Source organism: Gasterosteus aculeatus, chromosome 17, assembly GCF_964276395.1.
Source record: "Gasterosteus aculeatus chromosome 17, fGasAcu3.hap1.1, whole genome shotgun sequence".
Taxonomy (NCBI): Eukaryota; Metazoa; Chordata; class Actinopteri; order Perciformes; family Gasterosteidae; genus Gasterosteus; species Gasterosteus aculeatus.
In genome coordinates, this window is record NC_135705.1 from 1,797,366 (window position 1) to 1,808,950 (window position 11,585).

An 11,585-nucleotide genomic window follows, 5' to 3' on the forward strand; every position below is an offset into this window, starting at 1 on the left:
ATGTAAAACTTTTTTAGTAATTTTAACTTTAATAGTAATAAACGTAATATGTGAAATATGTTGTAGGTAAGCTAAAAGTCCAATGTCGGCTTCTGCATTTTCGTAAAGTAGAAGTTTAAAGTAGCAGAAAACTGAAACACTATTATAATAATACCATGTCGGTCTTGTTTTTTATTTTCAAATCAAACTTTCTTTCAACAAGAAAAAATAATAAAACTAGGAATAATTACAACAAAAAGATATATTAGTACTGGATTCTGTGAAACCCTTATGGTTAATATTTGTATTTAAATAAAACAAATATGAGATTAATATCATTTTAATTAGTTTTATCAGACTTTGTACAGTTTAGAGAACAGAAACATATTCACATATGAAGACACAACATTACAAATTGTCCAGAAAAGACGTTTGAGCTTCCTTCAAATTCCTTCCCGGTGTTTTTGCAGCAAACTGTGAATTTTATTTGTCAGCTTTGTTTTTTCCACAGTTGTTTTTTTGCATGATATTTGGCAGGAAGTGAAGAATAAATGTCCACAGATCAGAGATCATCGGCATCGCTCCTCCTCCTTCTCCACCACCGGGTCCCGCTCGGCCTTCACTCGACCTCCGACCCCGACGTCGGCCACGGCCGTCTGAACCCGCCGCAGACGGGTTTCTCTCAGGGAGCGCCTCAGCTTGGCCCGCCGGTTCTGAAACCAGATCTGAGAGAGAGAGAATGGAAAATGAATGAGTCCATTGAGAATATTTAGATAGAAATATAAAATCTTTCCACTGATAGTTTCGTCCACTGATGTTCTTTGTCGTGTGCCCACCTGTATTCTGTCCTCGTCCAGGTCCAGCCTCCCTGCCAGCTGCTCCCTCAGCTGGATACCTGGGTAACAGTTCACCTGGAACACCGTCTCCAGCACGTTCACCTGCACGCAGATCAACACACAGGTCCTTCACACGTGCCCGAGCTCAGCGCTGAACCAAAGACAAGCCTGCGGGATCCGTCCCTCCCACCTGCGCACTAATCGGTTGGTCGGTTGGTCGATTACCTGGCTGTTGGTGAAGGCGGTGCGCGGCCTGCGTCCGATGTACCAGTTAGATGTCGGCCTGGGAGAGTTCATCTGCTGAGGATGTTGCTGTTGTTGTTGTTGTTGTTGTTGTGGAGAACACGTAACATTTCCTCTGCTCTCCTTCTCCGATCCGATCTCTGGATACAAACAAGATGAAGACGCTTTGATCACCTTACAGGGATCAACTTATTCTACGCGCTAAATACAAATGAGAATAGTTAACTTTTTTTTTACAAGATTTCTTCCGTTAGAGGATTTTTGTTTAATTGGGGACGATGAGGCAACGCTACGATCGATCGATGGAGAAACTAGAGAGGCTGCATGAGAAAAGGTGTGCTGAAGAGTTTTTCCCAGCGTCTGGTAATAATTATTTCCTTTAAGATGCTGCAGAAGAGCTGATATACGTATGTATGTATATATACTGATCTCAGAAGCCAAATGAAACAAGGATTACATTTGTTTATTTACAGAAAAGCCACTTTTACTCACAACCGTTTTTAAAATGAGTAGAGTCGATTTTTTCTTTTCTTTTTACATATTTAGATTTCTTCCACCTATATAATCACTTACTTTTATACATTTCTGTATGCGCTCAATCATTGATTCTCAGGTCTAAGTAAATGTTTTTTGCAATAATAATTTAGCCTTCATACTAGTTTAAATTAGTAGCTTAAATACAATAAAGTTGTGAGGACAAAACTAATGTTCAATATTCTTGTTATTTTATGCATTTTTCTTTTTTTTTTTACCACCACAGTAAAACACACACAATTCACATCAGACTGATGCCTCGTAGAAAGGAGAGTAAACGCCTGCTCCTCACCTGCCCACGGTCGGTGCAGTTTCAGGCCGTTTCCAGGTCTTTGCAGCTCCAAACCCAGGATCCGATCGATGGAGAACGCCGCCAGAGCGGACGCCATGGCGATCGATCCGACCCGGCGTTCAATACGCGGCCCCCGAGAGCAGAGAGCCCTCCGCCTGACGATGAAGAACTGCTGGCAGCGGGCGAAAAAAGTCCCATAAGTGGATGTTCTCCCCCGACGACGCCACAGAGGAGTGTGTGTTCTCGGGTCACCTGGCTGCAGGTTTTGAGTGTGAGACACATGAGAAGCAGCAGGGAGACGAACCGCTGAGTGCTGAGTGGAGGATTTACACACCGGCCGCCAATTAGATTCAAGAAGAGGTTTTTCCATGTGAATGAGCTTCCCTGAGGTTCCATACAACAGCTAATCTGTGCTGTGTGTGTGTGAGTGTGTGTGTTTCTAGATTTTTTTTAGTTCAACAACTCTGCAAAATGAGGGAATTTCTCAGGAGACAAAAATTGTGTGTGTTTTCCGTCATGTGAAGCGAAGTGTATGTGAGATCATGCTGAGAAGACTTTTTTTTTTTTTAAACTGTCACAGGACCAAAAAACCTAATTCTATCCTTTTCTTCTGAATTACCAAGGTAGAAAATTAGTTCAGATCCCACAGTACAAAATGCGTCCGTCCTCCAGTTACAAGTCTGTGACAGAGCTTTATTCTAACTATAATAATAATGATAATGCCGGCAATAATAATGATCCACGGAGAGCCACTAATACCATTAGCCTAATCTGTGTGTGTTGTGATGCAGACGAAGCTCGTAGCGACTGAATGCAGGTAGAAGCAGCAGGGAGGAAAACCTTTTCACAACCAGATTAGCTCCTAATGAAGGCCCGAAGCAGCTTTAAGCGAAGCGCACACTTGTTTATTTATCCCACAATGAACGGCAGGATGAATGTAAGGATGCGACGGTCACAGGGGGAGGGAACTAAGCCCCAGCTTCAGCGTGCCGCTGGGTGGAACAGAGGGAACCCGGGACGCTTTCTTTGCATATCCGTTAGTATTCTAGAGCTCTTTTAAGCACAAATGTCACACGCGTCACATTTGTATGTTTCAGTGTCGAACACAAGGAGCGAGTTGTTCATCCCGACTGTACCGGTCTGGGCCTAAAACCTGAGACCATTAATTCATCTATCAACCGACGTGCTTCATGAAATACAGAGAATCATCAGAAAGACGCTCAATTAATCGCCGAGTCCGACGGAGACGACACCTTTTTGAACGTCTGCCACAAACAGAAAAAACGCCACACGCAGAAGTTTCCTTTAAGATAATTTATTTTGTACAGTAAAACAGAGGTTCAGAGGTCGCGTTGTGTCCGCGAGTGGCTTTGTGTGTGTGGGGGGGGGGATGGACTTACACACCCAAGGTGGCACAAACTATAATGCAACCATTTCTCGGCGGCCGAGCGACTTATTGGTCGGCCGTTGCGAAGAGTCTGATACGAGATGTCAGGACCTGAACCGCTGCCGGATGAAAACAAACCTTTGTGGAGGGGGCGTTCAAGAAAACCACAACTCTCGGGGGAAATCTGTCACAAAAATCGCTTTTCTACCTCCCCAACGACTAAAAACGGGCCTTGGTTCTTTTGACATAAACATGTATTTATATATTCTCGTCTCTCTACTTCCTCTTAGAAAGGCGAGTGTGTTTGTCAGGCGGTGTTTGGTTTTTGTCCGTGTGGTCGCCTCGAGGCGAGCGTTGTGGGCTCGTTGAACGCGGCCCTCCGCGGCAGGTTTTAGGCCCAGGTACGGGGTGAGCGGCTTCCCCTTTACTTGGGAGGCCTGTAGGCGATTTTCCTGCTCTTCAGCACGGACCACCGGTGTCTCTTCATGTAGTAGATCAGAGGGACCAGGATGACGGCGCCCATCAGCAGCTGAGGAGGAGAGATTAAGGGTCTCTGGTGAATATCCATGTGAACAATAACTCTGAAAGTATGGAAATAAAAGTAACGCCTCGTGTGCGTGTAACCAGTGGAGAAGTGCGGTACCTTCAGTCCCATGCGTTTACGTTGGTCGTGCTCCGGCTCGGCGGCCCACCGCAGGAACGTGCACACGTCTTTAGCCACCTGGCTCATGGTGGCAGGGGTTCCTATGGCAACAGACACACAGCAATCAGTAAAACCACGACAACCAACCCACCGATTCTCTCCTGGAGACCTCGAGTGAGGACGAGATAGTTAAACGTTACTACAAACAAACAAATTATTGTGAGTTAAATGTGTGTCTTCTGAGGTGTTTTAATACTCTGCTGTAAAATAAGTGGTTTACAGACGTCACTGGGTCGATACAAACATGCATGCACGTGGATGCATATGCCGCCGTGACATCATCATCATCATGCGACATTACGTACCGTCGTCGTACTCCAGCACCTCGTTGTAGATGGGCGGAGCCATGCCGATGGCCTGGCCGACAAAGTACGGGTTGTAGTAGAGTCCCTCTCTCACATCCACCCCGGCCGGGGGTTCGCAGTATCCCGTGAGCAAACTGAACACGTAGTCCTCGCCTCCGTGTCTGAGAAGAGCAGCGGGACGCGACGTGTGAGAAGCGGGGATTCCACTTGTGGACTTTGGGCTAAACTGTGGAGGTTCTCTTTTTCCTCGAGCAGTTACCTGGCATTGACGATGTAGCTGAGATCTGGAGGCAGCGCCCCGTTGTTGGCGTTGCGGGCGGCCTCGGGGTTGGCGTAGGGCTTCGGGAAGTAGTCCGACAGCTTGCCCGGCCGGGTGAACATCTCTCCACTCTCATCGGGGCCGTCCACCACCTCGACCTGAACACAAGGAACCTCGTGAGCGCGGCGCCAAATGCGACGTAGCCGCAGCCACTGGCCGGTTGTCAACCCGTACTGACAGAACAATACAATTCATCAACAAGGGCTTCACTGTTACAAAGTCCGGCTTGTGTGATGAAAATTACAAGTTCCAACTCGCTCTCCTTAAGCCCACACAAGGCCTCACCTCCTCGGCGATGGTCTTGGCCTCTTCCTCTGTGTGCGAAACTCCCACCAGGTTTCTGAAGGCCAGGTACTCCATACTGTGGCAGGCCGAACACACCTGCTTGTACACCTGGTAACCACGACGAATGCTGCAGAAAAGGAGCGAGGCCAGAGGACAAAGTGAGACTAAAAAGACGAAATGCTCTAATTTCTGTTAGATGAGTTGCTCATTGGTGAGAACGGAGGGAGTGTCCATCCTACCTAGCATGGTCCAGAGAGGACAGGGGTCCAGCGTGGCTCCAGGGGTACTGTGGGGGGTGGAGCTCCAGGTCGGAGGCTTTGACTGACTGGTGCAGCATCAGGGCGAGACCCGCACCGCCGGCTGTGACCACGCCCACGGTCGTCAGGGCAACCTTCTTGCTTCGAGGCAAACTGGCGAAGGACATTTTGGCCTACGAGGAAAAACAAGATCACAGGAGTTCATTCATCTAAGAATCCTCCAAGCACAATAACGTACAAGGGAAGGAAAGATCTCTCTGGTTTCAGGTTTCACTGGTTCCTGTCAGCAAAAACTCCTAATGTATTCATTATTAACCTCAAGATTGAATAGTCTTCAATAACTTTTATATTTAAATCTGAGTTGGTATGCAAGGGAAAAAAATACCGTTGGCCAGTCACCACAACTGTTGCCTTAAGTTAAACAAAACCTTCCATAACTAATAGAATTCCCTGCTAATTTGATCATAAATGAGTCTGGAGGAATTCATACATTCATTTTTTTTTGTAAACAAAATATTCAACTAAATCTCAATTTGTGGAATCTCAGTAAAACATCGTCCCCCTTCATCACAACACTAAAAGTCTAAATATCTTCTGATATTCACCCATGACAAACAGAGGAGCCTCACTATGGAACGAGGTAGAAATATGATTCAAGGGAGATCAAATAGTTTATATTAAATCGATTCAGCTGAAATGAGCATAAAGTTACATAAAGTCCTGGTTTGCACCGTGTATGCTAATTGTACTTATGAAACTGCCCTTCACTTCTGTAACAAGGCAGCGGGCATCACATAACACACACGAGTGGCCTTTCATGAATCCCTTTTAGTAGCACACGGATTATAGTTTATATATCCTTATATATTACAGTAATACAGTAGACGGACAGGAATCTACATCATCTCACCAAGCATCCCCTGTTTCGACCTCCACCAGGTCTCAAACAGCAACAAACCGCTCTGATAACCGGAAGTCCTTTCAGTCCTTGAAATGCTAACTCGTTAGCTTGCCGCTTAGCTGCTTTACCTTAGCCACCGGAGAATTTTCGCAACGTGACCCGCGTCAGGGTCGAACGGTTCGCAAACACCCAGAACGCCCAACGTGCCGCGCGGCCTCGTGTCCGTGTATTTGGGCTGCGGTTAAGGTTTAAGTTTAACACGTCCATGTGCCGGGTGGGTGACACGACTCGCCGAGGTCCCGTTAGCTAACCGGCGGCTAGCTTGCGCCGCGTATCGACGGCTGCCGGGTTTTAGATTTAAGGCGCTTGTTTTCGCAGTGATTGACGCCGGGTCGATGCATACGTGCAGAGAGCGACAACATATGAGGAGTTGGTATCAGAGTCGCTGCCGACAGCCATAAAGTGCGTTTAAACACGAGTGACCTTGTCTCAACGCGCTGACATCAACCATGCTAACATACAGCTAGCGCGGCGGCGGCAGGGCGCCGCACAGCAGCTCCTTCTTGTCGAAACGCTGATATAAACGCACTCCGTCCTGGGTAGTGAATGGAAGACTAAACTATCCACCTACCACTCGGGTCTTGATGGTTTTCGGCGTGCTGAGGAGGGCTCTCCCACCCCCCGACAGCACAGAGATTCGTAGCGCCGCCATCTTCTCTGCGGTTCTAAGTTGAGAGAAGGTGCCCTGACTGACACGAAGGCAGCCAACTACTCCTTCCGGTCTGAGCCTTCAAAATAAGCACAACCATCGCGAAGTTATCTGTTTTCAAGTAGGTCTCAACTGCCGGAGTAAAACAACAGAGAGCAACAGCATTATGTGAGAAAAACTATAAGTGGAATTAAATAATGGACACGAAAATATAACTGCTAATAATGCTAATAATTTAATGTAGCGAAAACACGTCTTGCTGGTTACTATTGAAGAGGCGCACAACTACAAATTGGAGGACGATTCATGACGAAAGAGACATCTATATTTGTTTTGCACAACGCATTTTTTCCAGCGCGTGCATGTAGAGCTTTGGCTACAAAACGCAGATTAATCACTAACACTAAATATAATCACACACGTTTTTTTTTCATGTCAAACAATACAAATTAGCAACAGCTTTCTTTTCTTTACATGACATATTTGGTATCTTCGCTCCGTTCTAATCGTCCTCTAATACGTCTCTTGAACGATGCAAGTTTTTACTGGAGTTTATCTTTGCGCAGTGTTTCCCATTGCCCTCTGAGTGGCGTGTCTTTTGCTCTTACTTTGAAGGTAGTCCTCATCGCAGACCGGAAATACTTATCCAGGCTGATTCTGGCGAGCTTGATGCAAAATTATACAAGGTGGATTTACGCAACCTTGATTTTTCATTGTTTAGTAACAATTTACAAAATAAAAAAAATCCTGTTAAATCAGGTTTCAAGTTGTTAGTTACGTAAATGGTCCATATCGCTGCTCTTTGTTGTACTTGATCCACAGTGTGAATTTGCTGTAACATGATCTTGGTTATAATATCAAATATTTCATGCTCTCCCATGAAGTTTATTCAAGTCGTTTGACACCGAGTAGATTGGAACCACGTTCAGAGGCAATAACTGGATGTGGGATACGAACAACAAGCACAGACTGTTGTCTTGAGACAAACTTGACATCTTGAAACGTTTTTATTGCAGAATGAAAAACCCATCCAGTACCAAAGAGAAGATGAAGCGGGTTGTACCCGAGGCGTCCAGGAGATGGAAGCAAAACGTCAAATAAAACAGTCTGAAGTCACGCCGCAAAACTGCTGCAGGGGTTAAACTTCATCACAATAACATTAAATGCTGCCTCGCCTGCCACAACATCTCTATTCGTTGGTCAGTAGATGAGACGATTAATCTACACTTTAATTACATTAATGCGTCAGATACCAGACTGTGAAATCTACTAAACATATTAAGGGATAATGAATCACAGTTTTAAACTTCTTCCATCCATGTAGTGACTCAGGGTACGTTTTAATAATTTAATTCTTCTTCTTTTGCAGCGACAACTGTATGAATCCTAAATACCACATGTGAAGTGTGAACTACTCTGTTAAAATGGTCATTGGTGTAGTTTGTGTACATGTATGAAAGAAGTCCCGTGTCGTTCGTATTGATACTCTCTGCTAGTCAATGAGGTGCTGCAGATGGATGTTTGCTGTTTTGACAGCAGGAGGGTAATAAACTATTCATCGCCCCCGGCGCGCCTGTCATGTCGGCCTGACACGAGGCCTCCTCTGTGGCGCCGCCGCCGGACACGTGCGGCGCATCCCGCGCGCTTCCGAACGCACGGCGACACGAGTCCACGAGTCGCTCTCAGACCCGAACGCATCGTCGCTCGATCAGGAGCGTTGTCCCCTGCACAAAACATACAGATACACATACAGCAGGTCCTACCTGCGGCCGATGCTAATGCTAATGCTAATGCGCGAGGGGCCGTTAAAACAAAAGTTTGTTCAAATCGGCCGTAAAATCCCGTCGAGCAAAACTCAGCGCGTTCTCTGTGTGACGGCGTCCGTCACGACGGCCTCGCCAAGAAAAATGATTCGTCTTTTCGTGCGTTGTGTTAATGTGGAACGGGTCGACCTTCACGCGCTGGTGAGCAGCTCCGACAGCTGAAGTCATCGTCTCAGGTGCATGCTGGGTAATTATAGACATGTTGGATTATGGGCTGTACGCCCGTCTCCGTGTCGTTCACACTTGTGTATTTTGTGCCCCGATATTGAACGTGGGTTGTTGTTGTGCACAGAACTGTGTGTGTGCACCTGTGTGTGTGTGTGTGTGTGTGTGTGTGTGATCCCACTCTGGTGTTAATTATGTTCAGCGTGTGTGCAGATAAACAAGCTGCAGGTGTGATGATGGAAGTGAGAAGACGCCATCGCTGACTCTTCTCTTTCAGGCGCTGTGAATGTCGCACAAAGAACCGGGGTTCCGGCGGAGAGGAAGCGGGTCAGCGCTGCGTTCGTAGAGGCGGACAGGTAGCGGCAGGTGCGAGACTCACGTTGAAAATGGTCCATTTGCGGAGAGAAATACTTCATTGAACTGCACTGAGGTTCTCAGCACACGCTGCTCCTTTTCAATGTCTTATGGACGAAGTTTAGTACTGAAAAAAGGAAGCATACATCCATCCGCCATCGTCCAGTGGAGGACCGACCGGCCCGTCCGTCTTAAATGGTCAAAGTGTCTTTCTGTGCTCCTGGATGTTGATGAAAGTAACTTCTCACCCGCAGTGTGATGTCCCCATAATGGCGTGCTAGCAGCGGACGTGGCGCGCCGCGTCCTTTGTTTGAAGTTCTCCTCGCTTGTTTTGAGCCCCCTCATTTGGATCAAAGACGGAGACCACCGAGCTGCATTAGAGCATTATTCTTATTACACTGATGCCCTTCGCCCGCCTCTTCGCTCCCCGAGACGCGTCTCCTCCGCTCAGCATCGGGACCAGCGAGCGTTACGAAAAGAGCACGAGAGCCTAATAAAGTCAGACAGGTGAAGGTGTGCACCTCACATGGAGGCCGGACTCCACCAATCAGTATCTCAGAATGATCCTTACTTTGTACGTGGTGCTGAAGGGCTCCGTTCATCCCCGTCTGTCCCTCGCTCTCAGTATTTGACCCTCTGAAATGTCCACAACCCGTGAGACAGATGTGGTGCATTAGAGATGCTTCAACCAGGAGCCGGTTTCCTTCCGCTGGGCTTCACGTCGGATGATTTATTCAGCTGGGGGGGGGGACGAGGAGTGGAAGCTCTGCGCCGATGGGGGACTTTGAGTCAGGCAGCAGCGTGCTTCACATACCTGGGACCCCCGTCCCCCCCCCCACGGGTCGGAGACTAAGTGCTTGGTTTTGTCTGCTGAAGAATGGATGCGTTGTGTTACGGAGAGGAAACCAAGGACGCCGTTGGGGACGAAGGGCTGAACACGACTTTGACAAGGAGCAGGCTGACGGCCTGTGTGTGTCTCTCTGAGGCCTTTCTCTGGGCCTGCAGTGACAACGCTAGCTGGCTACGCTAGCTAGCCACGCTAGCAGCATCTTCTAGCAGAAGAGCAATGAGCTTTGTGTTTGTGGAGATGATCAACCGGGTCGGCACCAGCGTGTGTGTGTGTGGACAAACACGGCTGACCACCGCCCGTGTTTAGTGTCCCATGATGAACACGAGGACCAGATGATGAATCAGTTTAACTGGACAAAGCGTCTTCACGTTCATGTTTCATCTGCCAGCAGGTTTCTGATCATTATAATTGTCACAGGAGCAACATCTCCTGTTAACATCTGGAGTACTTCTCTATCCGGCCGTCGGCAAATGCTGAATGTGCACGTCTCTGCGTCTGTCTCATTGGGACTCTGTTTGTGTGTCTGTACACTATAGAAACACACAGTAATACTTCAAAAGTACACAGATACGGTTGTCACATGGTTCACTCGTCTTCATCTTTTAGAGGACGTTGTGATCCGTGGACGCGCAGACCTGCTGCTGTGTCGTGGTGCGTTTGGGTGCCGTGGGAATAGTGGCCGTCGGCCGATGGAGTTCACAGCACATTTATGTCTCACCGTGGCCATGTCCGCCTATTGGTTCGTCTCTCAGACTGGACTCTATTGTCCCCTAGAGATGAATTGTTGATGTGATGATGTCCAGCAGACACACAAAAGTCTTTTTTAATCTAAAGAATAGAATCGTTTCTTGAATGCCGTCATTTCCTGGCGTTGGGCATTGGGCGGACGCTGGATTATTAGTCACATCTTTGGTACCAGGACGGCGACCATCCAGCCCGTCCTAGACGGCCGCTCCAGGTGACCGTCGGCCCCAGCAGGTCACCACGTGTCCTGCAGGTGATGTTAGTGCAAACGGTTAATTAAAGCTTCAATGTTGATCATCTGATGATAATCTCATTTAAATCGTCTGGCTATGATGGACATCCGGCTATTGTACAAGAAGAGGCATTTACATCTGTAACCATGGCAACAGAGTTACATGTGGGTGAAACAAACATTTTTCTTTAGAGACAGAAGCCCAACAGCCGCCAGCTGAGTCCGTTAATTTGACCTCAAACCGACCCAAGCGAATGGCGCGTGCCTGGGCGGGTCGACGGCGCCGCCATCAGCTCCTCCTATCGAGCTGCTGCGCAGGGCGGCGGCGGCGGGCGTCGATGAGGACCTTCGATCCGCCCTTCTCTCTAATTGAATGCACACACTCCGGCGTGAGAGCTCTAATTTGATACAAAAGTGTCGGGCATCGATCTGTGAATCTGATGATGTCATCAGGCAGCGAGGAGTATTGATAAACGTGATGGGGGGGAGGGGGGGGGTATTGATAAGTCAGCAGGGCTCAACAAAGTAAGGCTCAACTGAGCAGCGTGTGTTTGTGTGAGTTTGTCCTTCCTGTCGCGGTCCTGGTACCAAAGATGTGACCAATAAAGGCCGGTTAAAACACGGCGCATGATGGAGACCCGCCCTCGGCACTGTGAGGGGAGGGAGC

General features: G+C 47.8%; 2 protein-coding genes across 2 annotated transcripts; both read right to left on the bottom strand.

The window, feature by feature from the left end:
* Positions 1 to 305: 305 nt before the first annotated feature.
* Positions 306 to 2,795, bottom strand: hesx1 (HESX homeobox 1). Its single transcript, XM_040202769.2, has 4 exons — positions 1,885 to 2,795; positions 1,041 to 1,198; positions 816 to 917; positions 306 to 704 (listed from the first exon to the last, which is right to left on the bottom strand). Exons 1-4 carry the CDS (start codon positions 2,252 to 2,254, stop codon positions 549 to 551), a joined length of 786 nt encoding a protein of 261 aa, XP_040058703.2. The 5' UTR covers positions 2,255 to 2,795; the 3' UTR covers positions 306 to 548.
* A 388-nt stretch (positions 2,796 to 3,183) lies between these two features.
* Positions 3,184 to 6,928, bottom strand: cyc1 (cytochrome c-1). The gene is made up of 7 exons (XM_040202770.2): positions 6,673 to 6,928; positions 5,123 to 5,313; positions 4,884 to 5,010; positions 4,539 to 4,696; positions 4,280 to 4,440; positions 3,915 to 4,015; positions 3,184 to 3,800 (listed from the first exon to the last, which is right to left on the bottom strand). The coding sequence occupies exons 1-7, from the start codon at positions 6,751 to 6,753 to the stop codon at positions 3,696 to 3,698; spliced, it is 924 nt and encodes a 307-aa protein (XP_040058704.1). The 5' UTR covers positions 6,754 to 6,928; the 3' UTR covers positions 3,184 to 3,695.
* Between the last annotated feature and the right edge of the window lie 4,657 nt (positions 6,929 to 11,585).

What these genes read in the sequence shown, in the direction of transcription:
- hesx1 (XM_040202769.2), bottom strand. Translation starts at nt 2,254, where the DNA reads ATGGAAAAACCTCTTCTTGAATCTAATTGGCGGCCGGTGTGTAAATCC. An exon ending in ACTGCACCGACCGTGGGCAG is followed by an intron (nt 1,199 to 1,884) that starts GTGAGGAGCAGG and finishes GTTTGTATCCAG; the next exon opens with AGATCGGATCGGAGAAGGAG. An exon ending in TGGACGAGGACAGAATACAG is followed by an intron (nt 705 to 815) that starts GTGGGCACACGA and finishes TCTCTCTCTCAG; the next exon opens with ATCTGGTTTCAGAACCGGCG.
- cyc1 (XM_040202770.2), bottom strand. Translation starts at nt 6,753, where the DNA reads ATGGCGGCGCTACGAATCTCTGTGCTGTCGGGGGGTGGGAGAGCCCTC. An exon ending in CCAAGACCATCGCCGAGGAG is followed by an intron (nt 4,697 to 4,883) that starts GTGAGGCCTTGT and finishes CCTTGTGTTCAG; the next exon opens with GTCGAGGTGGTGGACGGCCC. An exon ending in GGTGCTGGAGTACGACGACG is followed by an intron (nt 4,016 to 4,279) that starts GTACGTAATGTC and finishes CTGTTGCCATAG; the next exon opens with GAACCCCTGCCACCATGAGC.